The sequence below is a fragment of the Oncorhynchus gorbuscha genome, linkage group LG15, assembly GCF_021184085.1.
Source record: "Oncorhynchus gorbuscha isolate QuinsamMale2020 ecotype Even-year linkage group LG15, OgorEven_v1.0, whole genome shotgun sequence".
NCBI lineage: Eukaryota > Metazoa > Chordata > Actinopteri > Salmoniformes > Salmonidae > Oncorhynchus > Oncorhynchus gorbuscha.
In genome coordinates, this window is record NC_060187.1 from 62,517,203 (window position 1) to 62,528,310 (window position 11,108).

General features: G+C 42.8%; 1 protein-coding gene across 1 annotated transcript in view; it reads right to left on the bottom strand.

Moving 5' to 3' along the window:
* The window catches only part of LOC123997683 (ubiquitin-conjugating enzyme E2 E2), a 32,614-nt gene extending 22,441 nt beyond the window's left edge, over positions 1-10,173 (bottom strand). Inside the window, exons 1-3 of the mRNA XM_046302155.1 lie at positions 10,023-10,173; positions 8,001-8,186; positions 5,771-5,821 (exon numbers count right to left, since the gene is read on the bottom strand). Of these exons, the coding sequence (XP_046158111.1) occupies positions 5,771-5,821; positions 8,001-8,179 (230 nt within the window). The 5' untranslated portion in view covers positions 8,180-8,186; positions 10,023-10,173. The remainder of the gene's footprint in view (positions 1-5,770; positions 5,822-8,000; positions 8,187-10,022) is intronic.
* Positions 10,174-11,108: the final 935 nt, after the last annotated feature.

The window sequence follows — 11,108 nt, forward strand, 5'->3', positions numbered from 1 at the left end:
ACAGAGGGGACTGTGGCGCACATCCCCTCCCCCTCATGAATATTGATAACTTCACCGCTGTGGCCTTGTAGACATTAAGTCCCCTGGTAAAGCCTGTGAAAAATGGCTCTGAGTTTGTCACTCCCACAGAACCCCAGAGGGACACAACACTAATAAGCAGCAGTCACTCAGTCACAGTAGTGGAGATGATCCCATCATTTAAAGGGGGATGGAGATCAGTGTGGGTATTATTGGTCAACAATGTCATGTTATAAATCCTGCTGAGTGCAGACAATTCCTATTGGGCCTGTCTGCCTGACATTATCAAAAAGTGACATGGTTTGGTTTGGGCATTTTTAAGGACATTACATCATGCCATTTGGATTCAGAAGCCAGCAGAAGCTATTTGTGCTGAAGACACAGTGTTAATCAACCAAATTAGTGTGCATCTGGCCTCAAGAGAGAAGTGTCCAGTGCTACAGTAGGCTATACATCAATGGCAACATTCAGTCAGAATAAATGCTATTCTGTTCCAGACCCCTTTCATTGTTTCATCACATAAACATTGCTGCTTGCAATTCTTGAAATATCTACAGCAATACTTCTGACAGTTAGAGAAATCACAATGCCCAAAGCCTATTTGGTTAAAACTGGTTTCAAATCACCACCCTGGACGGTTCTGACCTGGAATATGTGGACAACTATAAATACCTAGGTGCCTGGCTAGACTGTAAACTCTCCTTCCAGACTCATATCAAACATCTCCAATCCAAAATCAAATATAGAATCAGCTTTCTATTTCGCAACAAAGCCTCCTTCACTCACGCCACCAAACTTACCCTAGTAAAACTGACTATCCTACAGATCCGACTTCAGTGATGTCATCTACAAAATAGCTTCCAATACTCAAACTGGATTCAGTCTTTCACAGTGCTATCAGTTTTGTTACCGAATCACCTTATCACCCACCACTGTGACCTGTATGCTCTAGTCAGCTGGCCCTCTCTACATATTCGTCGCCAGACCCACTGGCTCCAGGTCATCTACAAGTCTATGCTAGGTAAAGCTCCGCTTTATTTCAGTTCACTGGTCACGATAACAACACCCACCCGTAGCACACGTTCCAGCAGGTATATCTCACTGATCATCCCCAAAGCAAACACCTCATTTGGCCGCCTTTCCTTCCAGTTCTCTGCTGCCAGTGACTGGAACGAATTGCAGCTGAAGCTGGAGACTTATATTTCCCTCACCAACTTTAAACATCAGCTATCTGAGCAGCTAACCGATCGCTGCAGCTGTACATAGTCTATCTGTAAATAGCCCACCCAATCTACCTTTCATCCCCATACTGTTTTTAATTACTTTTCTGCTCTTTTGCACACCAGTATCTCTACTTGCACATAATTTATCACTCCAGTGTTAATCTGCTAAATTGTCATTCTTCGCTACTATGGCCTATTTATTGCCTACCTCCTCATGCTTTTTGGACACGTTGTATATAGACTTATTTTTTTTCCTACTGTGTCATTGACTTGTTTGTGTTATTGGCTTGTTCATTGTTTATTCCATGTTATTCCATGTGTAACTCATTGTTGTTGTCTGTGTCACACTGCTTTGCTTTATCTTGGCCAGGTCGCAGTTGTAAATGAGAATTTGTTCTCAACTAGCCTACCTGGTTAAATAAAGGTGAAATTAAAAATGTAATTAAAAAAAATTAAAACTTGTTTGATGAGTGACAATGACAAGGTGAGAGAGCTGTCACAATAATGATAATAAACTGGAGCTGGGAATGACATTTTACTGCCCTCGTGTTCACATGCTGAAAAAACACAGGGTCCAAAACGCTTGGAACAAATGCAATTTCTAACAAATATTTAGTAACAGTACTGATGAAAGACAATGTCATATCATGGATGCTTAGGACTGTTATAAAGCAGAGTACTAGAAAGTGATTAGACAGTAGCCAACGACACATCAACCAGTACTTTCAACCTTCTACGATCACCTCATGATTCAATTTGCAGGCCATCTCCAAAGATGTTCTTTTACAGGATGATAAGGCTGGGAGACTCTCCCCTGCTTAAACAAAGGGGATGTCTGACTGCAGGCCTCTCAGTGGGGTGAGCGACGAGAGGAAATAAATCTGCCGGCCCCGGCTCTGTGTGTAATGTGCCGAGCGAGGTGATCTTTTCAATACAACACACACTGTCTTCTGAAGGGGCCAATAGACAGTGACATCACTTGCAGTGTGAAATAAAATGAATAACCTTTGAGACTAACTTGGTCGGTAGTGAGTGATGCGTAAGGCATAAATGATGACATTGACAAGCCTCTTTTTAATGCAAAGCAAATAGTTTTTTAGCCCTTATCGACATTCACTTTTAAAAAAGGGTGTGTGGGGGTGATCTACTAAGCTTAAATATGGAATAATTTTAAGATGGTCATACCATGGATCATTTAGCTATTTGATTTGTAATTTTAGGAACCTTTTAGGCACCAAAAATATCTCTAAAAATTATTTTAAAATATATTGAATTTGGCCTTAACTACCATAAACCATAGAAATGCACTGTATAACACATTCATAAATGGCAAGAAAGACAGTAAAACAAATCTTACAGAATAAGGTTCAAGCGTCTGTCCTATATCTAGGAGATATAAGAAAGCTCAGGAAATATAAATATGGCTTGCTGGTGCTCTCTCGTGCCGTCCCTGGGGGGGGTGCGTCACCTGGGTGGGTTGATTCACTGTTGTGGTCGGCCTGTCTGGGTTTCCTCCCCCCCCCCCCCTTGGGTTGTACCGTGTCGGAGATCTTTGTGGGCTATACTCGGCCTTGTCTCAGGATGGTAAGTTGGTGGTTGAAGATTTCCCTCTAGTGGTGTGGGGGCTGTGCTTTGGCAAAGTGGGTGGGGTTATATCCTTCCTGTTTGGCCCTGTCCGGGGGTGTCCTCGGATGGGGCCACAGTGTCTCCTGACCCCTCCTGTCTCAGCCTCCAGTATTTATGCTGCAGTAGTTTATGTGTCGGGGGGCTAGGGTCAGTTTGTTTATCTGGAGTACTTCTCCTGTCCTATTCGGTGTCCTGTGTAAATCTAAGTGTGCGTTCTCTAATTCTCTCCTTCTCTCTTTCTTTCTCTCTCTCGGAGGACCTGAGCCCTAGGACCATGCCCCAGGACTACCTGACATGATGACTCCTTGCTGTCCCCAGTCCACCTGGCCATGCTGCTGCTCCAGTTTCAACTGTCCTGGGCCCTAGGACCATGTCCCAGGACTACCTGACATGAGGACTCCTTGCTGTCCCCAGTCCACCTGGCCATGCTCCTGCTCCAGTTTCAACTGTTCTGCCTTACTATTATTCAACCATGCTGGTCATTTATGAACATTTGAACATCTTGGCCACGTTCTGTTATAATCTCCACCCGGCACAGCCAGAAGAGGACTGGCCACCCCACATATGCTCTCTCTAATTCTCTCTTTCTTTCTCTCTCTCGGAGGACCTGAGCCCTAGGACCGTACCCCAGGACTACCTGACATGATGGCTCCTTGCTGTCCCTAGTCCACCTGACTGTGCTGCTGCTCCAGTTTCAACTGTTCTGCCTTATTATTATTTGACCATGCTGGTCATTTATGAACATTTGAACATCTTGGTCATGTTCTGTTATAATCTCTACCCGGCACAGCCAGAAGAGGACTGGCCACCCCACATAGCCCGGTTCCTCTCTAGGTTTCTTCCTAGGTTTTGGCCTTTCTAGGGAGTTTTTCCTAGCCACCGTGCTTTTACACCTGCATTGTTTGCTGTTTGGGGTTTTAGGCTGGGCTTCTGTACAGCACTTTGAGATATCAGCTGATGTACGAAGGGCTATATAAATACATTTGATTTGATTTTAATTTGACACATATTTAACCCCTTATTTTAGTTGTCACTAAACTACCTCCATTCATTTGTATGGGTTAGCGTCAGACAAGTCCCACGATAGAACCAAACCTTCGTAGAACAAAACTGCTTTTCGTGAGACGACCGATTTTCTGGATGCCTCATGGTCTGACAAATAATGCTATAGCTCGGCCACCCTCTACCGCAGATACGGAAGACCGACATAGGCAGATGCAGATTGAGACGCAGCCCATGTAAAAATATATATATATATATCTAGCTTACAGTGACCGATTTTTGTATTTTGTTACTTATATTGACGCACGGGTGCATCAATAGACTCTTAAGGATTATAGAAATGTTCTGTTATACATATTCTATAACCCTAATCAGACCATTATAACAGTGGAAGAACATTTTAATTAGGATGTGTTATAAAAGCCATTTTATTTTAGTTGTTATTGGGGCTGGGACGATACCAGTATCGCGATACTCATTAGTATCGTGACATGGAAAGAAAACACAAATGGGATTTAACTTCTTTAGGAAAACAGCCCTGATGTTGAAAACAAACATGATGTTGTCATTTAGTCACATGTATTTACTTTCAAGCTATAGCACATCATATTTTACATACAGCAGGTTTTTTAAAAAGGACCAAAGAGTCTGGTCTGCTTCGTTTTTTTCATTTTTGTGTACAGAAAAACATATTGCTATACTGGTATCGTCCCAGCCCTAGTTGTTTTGGGATTAGCATGAATATGCAGCCCCGGGATACACAGAGAGGATAATCTTTAAAACACCTAATTGTTTTCCAGACAACTAGTTATTTTTATGGCTGCGTACATTTCTGTTAGTGATTATTTTACTTTAAAATTATGACGCCTTTAATCACTCTGCCTGTGTAGCCTCAAGCAAAATAATTTCCAACGTGACAACCTTATTTTTCAGAGTCCATTTTAACAAATTATTTGAAGTCCTTGAGTAAAGAGCCAATATTCAATATCTCATTTACCCTTCAGTAACTACATTTTGAATTAGAATGAAAAGGTTACACACACACACATATATATATATATATATATATATATATATATATATATTCACCATTTCAGCAAGGGTGTTACATGAAACTCAGTTAAAGTGATAAGTTCACAGCACCACACACAACTGTCTGTTTAGCACTGGATGAGTCAGGGCCATCTCTCTTTGCCATTTTATCAGGTGCATATAAAATGAACACAACCAATCTAAAATGGCCAAAAAGCAGCAGTTGCCTTGTGCCTGGCCTCCATTTTCTCTGGTAATTTACATTTGAATGCTGAGACTGAGGTAATTACCGTGCTGTTATAAACAGGGGAGGATAATCAATGACAACGTCACTTTGTGTTCTTTAAGTTAATAAGGCCTCTGCACAACATCCCCCAGTGATGCCTTTTGTTATTCAGCGGCTGATGCACGTGGTCGGTCTGCCACTCGCTAGCTGGCCACCATATCTCTCCCTTTAAGAACAGGCAGCAGAACACAATAACCATTGTCTGTTTGTGACAATCAAAACTTTTTAAAATCACATGTTCTCTTTTAAACTGAAATCGTATGATCTAAAATGGTACGTCTCCTATACGGTTAGATAAGTAGGCCTACATCTTGTGTTAGGTAGAAGAGAACAAAACTATAGACATGTTGTGAAAAGTACTAGAGTAAATCATTCTTACGTGTATGATTAACATCTTTATCATAACAAGGATATACCACTGTAATACCTGACCGCCTATGTAAAACCAGAAAGACTGAAGTCCATCCTTCATTCTTAGAACCAACAACCCTTAACAGAAATACAGTATATCCTGAAATCCCAAGGCCACAACATGAGCAAGGTGAATAAACATAAATGCTGGTAGAGAGCAATCTTTCCTTACCTGCAGTTTGGAGGTGGGTCGAGTGTAATTTCTGCAAGTTCTTTCTGAATCCTGAAAAACAATGATACTCTGTTTTAATCTTTGCGGCAATGAATATCTCTAATCACATAACTGAAAAAGCTCCCAGAATGCATTTGACTCCATGTGATAATGAAATGCACAAATATCATGTTGTTAATAAATCCATAGAACATGATGATACAGGTAGACCAGACCACAAATTGCAGTCATATGAGTTAACATATAAAAATCTCAATTTACCAAATGTCAAGGCAATCCATTGTAGGCTTATTATGTCTAGGGTTGGGCCGATATATGATTCAATCGAAAATTGTGATATTTGACATTGACGATATATTGTGACGTGCAAGACGATATCGTGATGTGCAAGACTAGAAAACTGTGCAGTTATATCAGTTTGGCTGTATCAAGTGCAGTTATATCAGTTTGGCTGTAAAAATGCTAAGGTTATTTAATGAGAATGCCACTATATTGTAAATATGCACAAACATTATACAGTCTGAAATGATTTAGTAATTAATGGCGCAAAACTATTATATCAGATATCACGATATTTAGATTAGCATATCGTAGATGAGGTCTCCCCAAATATCACCCAACTAATGGTGTCACACAGTGCCATACTGTTGTTAAACTGACTTTTCCATGAGGAAGCAGCATCAGGCACATTACAAACATGATGAGGCAACCTCTGTTTATCAGCGTGTGTGTGTGTTATTACAATAGGCCTGTACAAATGTCAACATCTCTCAATTACTCTTTCAAATTTAACCCTGCAGCAGTCACCTGCGGAGGGAAGGGTTAATAACATCATATAAACATCTTCGTATAAAAAGGATGACATGTAATGATTCACACACACAACAGTGCAATTTAACCCATCAGTCATAATGTTGTGTCACATCCATCTGCGTTGAACCAGGCATGGGGGGAAAACACCATGGAAACACATTATACCATCACTGACAAAACTGCAGCCCATTTAATCAACAGAGACCTGTGGTGTCCAGTGTTGCGGTCGTAATACTAAAACCCTGGGTTTGAGTACAGCGGACTGTCTTAAAAGTGTGCTACACATCAGGAAGATGTTCCAAACATCAGGGGTAGTTATAAAAAAGCGCTGTAGTCTCAGCCAATCCCTGGCTCGGCTGGTTGCATAATTCTATCATCACCTCGCATCAATCTGTGTTTCCACTGGCAAGACTAGGTGGGCGGAAGTGGGAATGCTGTTTGTGACAACACTAACCACACAGATATGTGTGATGAATGAAAATATGGTCATCATCATTACGGCTCAGGCCACCTGACCTTGCTAAGGAAAGCGCTATGAAAATGCTATAACCAAGGCAAGTCCAGACTGCTTCCTGGTCAGCTCTTATCATCACACGGCCAGGAAAGACTCAGGGGCATAGTCATCATAGTAATCTGCCTGTCAGATGAATGACAGGCATTACAGTGTCATGATGCGATAGATGCAACAGGGTAACCTTTCATTACATATGTTGTATGGATTAAATCTAATGGATATATTAATAGCATGAGTGTGACTATAATACTAATGTCCATTGGACCGGTTAGCGTTATATACAATGAGCCTACAAAACGTTAGGAACACCTGCGCTGTCCATGACAGACTGACCAGGTAAATCCAGGTGAAAGCTACGATCCCTTATTGATGTCACTTGTTAAATACACTTCAATCAACATAGATGAAGGGGAGGAGACCGGTTAAAGAAATCATTTTAAGCCTTGAGACAATTGAGACATGGATTGTGTACCATTCAGACAGTGAATGGGCAAGAAAAAATATTTTAAGTGCCTTTGAACGGCGTATGGTAGTAGGTGCCAGGCACACCGGCATGAGTGCATCAAGAAATGCAATGTTGCTGGGTTTTTCACACTCAGTTTCACAACAGTTTCTTAGGTGTATCAAGAATGGTCCACCACCCAAAGGACATCCAGCTTGACAACTGTGGGAAGCACTGGTGTCAACATGGGCCAGCATCCCTGTGGAATGCTTTCCACACCTTGTACAGTCCATGCCCTGTCGAATTGAGGCTGTTCTGGGGGCAAAAAGGTTGCAACTCAATATTAGGATGGTGTCACTAATGTTTTGTACACTCAGTGTAACTCACCACCCTGAGGATAGGAAGGTGCTCAAACCTGCCCCACTTAAATACCACTGAACTGAGCCAGATTCAAGGTTTACCTCTTGGCACTGGTTGAGAGTTTGGCAGCTGTTTTACTGGAGATCTTGGTCTCCTTCTTTTTGGGCTGTGCTTGTTCCCGCTCCTGTTCTGGGGGTACTGATGATTCTCTTTGTTCGATATCCGAGCTCCCCCCACTGGTGCTGGGGCTGTCGTCCGGTCTCTGCACCTCACTGGACATCCTGGCCCTAGGAAACAGACACCAAACAGCACAGCTTTATCTTTCATTATGTTTTCTATGCTAAATAAATGAGTGGTGTAATGGTATGTTAGCCTTCCCAGGCCTTTTCAAATAAATTACTTTGGGGGGACTGCCAGGGTTCCATGGTTGCGCAGTCTATCATTTTATTAGTCATTGTGCTGTTTTGCAGGTTAAGATTAAGATGCCATTGTGCCCTTAAGCAAGGCACTTTGGTCAATTGACTGTATCGGTCAATTGCACACAAGGTCCAACCGAAATGTAATTTCCACTTTTAACCCAACCCCTCCGAAAGACACACATACAGGTTTTTGGGAGGAGAGGTGTGGGGGCTGCCACACTGGGCACCCAGGGTGCTTTTGTTGTGGGGGTTAAATGCCTTTGCTCAAGGGCACAACAGCAGGCAATGGCATCTAGGATTTGATTTGATACCAGCAACACACCGGTTGCCAGCTCACTTCCCGCCGGACCCCAGATACAAACTGGTAACCCTCCAGTATCTGGCTCATCTCTCTAACCACACAACAGCAGTTACCTGCCTCCATGGTGTGGTTGAGTACAACAGAATACTTGATTGTCCTAGCAGGCAGACATTATTTTCTCAACAGGGTAATTATGTAAATCTGTTTCACTTTTCTGGTTAATGTGTTGAAGGCAAGGTGGTGAAGTTATTTGCGGTTCATCAATATTTCGACAAACTACTAAGATCTCAAACTCATTCATGAAGATCCAATATTACTGTGTTAACAAACCACCTACACATTTTTGGAGTATGAAAGAACAATGCTTTTAAGATGTCTTGACTTGAAGAGTCAAGTGTCACAGGCCTACTGACAATATAGTCGTATGTAAAACAATTCATTCAATATCACCACATCGATTGATTGAACATAGACCGAAAGAGACACTAGTCGATAAAACTCAACTAATCAGGGCCTGTGCCTCGAAAAAGGGCATCAGATGACTGAGATATCGCATTAGGCTTTGATGACAATAATGTGAGGTATTTTTTTTTATCTGTCACGGTCAGTGATATCGGTTAATATTGTTTCGAACGAAAGCCTGGGGAATAGGATTTAACGTTACGGTGAAAGATGCAACCGGTTAGTAGTGCTTTACCACTATCTTTCCCGGGGGTGTTATGATAAGGACATCAACGCTATTTGTGTATCCACTCGCCAGACATGTATCAACTTGCAAAACCGGTGTGAGCTGGCAACGTTGGGGAAATTATACCAATTCTAAAAATTGATAGTTACATTTATCAAATATGACGCGCATGTTGACTATGGGCCTCAATAAATAGGACACAACAATGTATCACTTTCTTCTGTCGTTGTTTCGGAGCCAGCTGACAATTGGTCAACACAATTTGAAAGCCTCCCCGGGTCGACCGAAAAGAAAATAAACAAATAGCATGTGCCCGCGACACAAATAGGGCTGTCAAAAAAACAATGCATAACAAACATCAATAACACTGCAGGGAAAAAGTAACACCCGCTGTGTCATGTCCTGCCATGGGGAATTTAAATGAAGAGGCCTGCGCGTTTAAAACTCGGAAAAATATGCAGAGAACATCACGTTTTAGAGATTCTTCGACATGGCATCAAGGGCTCGTCAAGGCCAGTCGACGCGAGGGCCAAATGAACAGCTTGGAAATGTGTGAATCCAACGTTTCTCAAGTGTCCACAATAAGCTTTGAGCTGCTCAGGCACAAAGGGAGGCACGTCCCACACCCCCTCATCGGAAAATGCCACTTTCACGGGACATTTACTTAGTTTCTGTACACATACCATGGACAGTAACATGCGTGCAAAAATATTACCTGGCAGCTGACCGTCGATGCTGTATTTAGAATTAAAATCCCAGGTGAAAAGTATATCCACACACACGGCCGTCTGCTCGCACTCGTGTCCTTGCTATTTAACTGAAGGTAGCAACCGAAAAACGATTACAGAAAACTGAAGAAGCCGGACCGCCTCCACGCGCGCTCTCATATTGCGCGCGCCGCTCGTGCACGTATGATGGTCCCAGTCGCCCGAGATGAAACAAATCTGTATGCTTTATCACAAAACAGTTGTAACATTCAAAACAGCAAAGGTAGAATTGAACTAGTCAAACTACTCAATGTTGGATGTCGGGCTATCTGAAAATGATGGACCCTGCAGGTCGAATGAGCAAGGTAGGCTATGACAACGTGAGTGTACTAAAGGAAACTCAACAAGGCATGGCATAACACCCTGGGCTGGGTTTCCCAAAAGCATCTTAGCACTAAGATCATCTTAATTATATTGAAACTAAATGGACGAAAGATGATCAGTGGGTCTCTTCAGTGGGTCATATGATGGAGTGTAGTCTGGCCCAGGAGTGGGAAGGTGAACGGAAAGGCTCTGGAGCAACGAACCGCCCTTGCTGTCTCTGCCTGGCCGGTTCCCCTCTTTCCACTGGGATTCTCTGCCTCTAACCCTGTTACAGGGGCTGCTTCACTGGCTTACTGGGGCTCTCTCATACCGTCCCTGGGAGGGGTTCGTCACCTGAGTGGGTTGAGTCACTGATGTGATCATCCTGTCTGGGTTGCCCCCCCCCCCCCCCCCCTTGGGTTGTGCCATGGCGGAGATCTTTGTGGGCTATATTCAGGATGGTAAGTTGGTGGTTGAAGATATCCCTATAGTGGTGTGGGGGCTGTGCTTTGGCAAAGTGGGTGGGGTTATATCCTTCCTGGTCCTGTCCGGGGGTGTCCTCTGATGGGGCCACAGTGTCTCCTGACCCCTCTTGTCTCAGCCTCCAGTATTTATGCTGCAGTAGTTTATGTGTTGGGGGGGCTAGGGTCAGTTTGTTACATCTGGAGTACTTCTCCTGTCCTATTCTGTGTCCTGTGTGAATTTAAGTGTGCTCTCTCTAATTCTCTCTT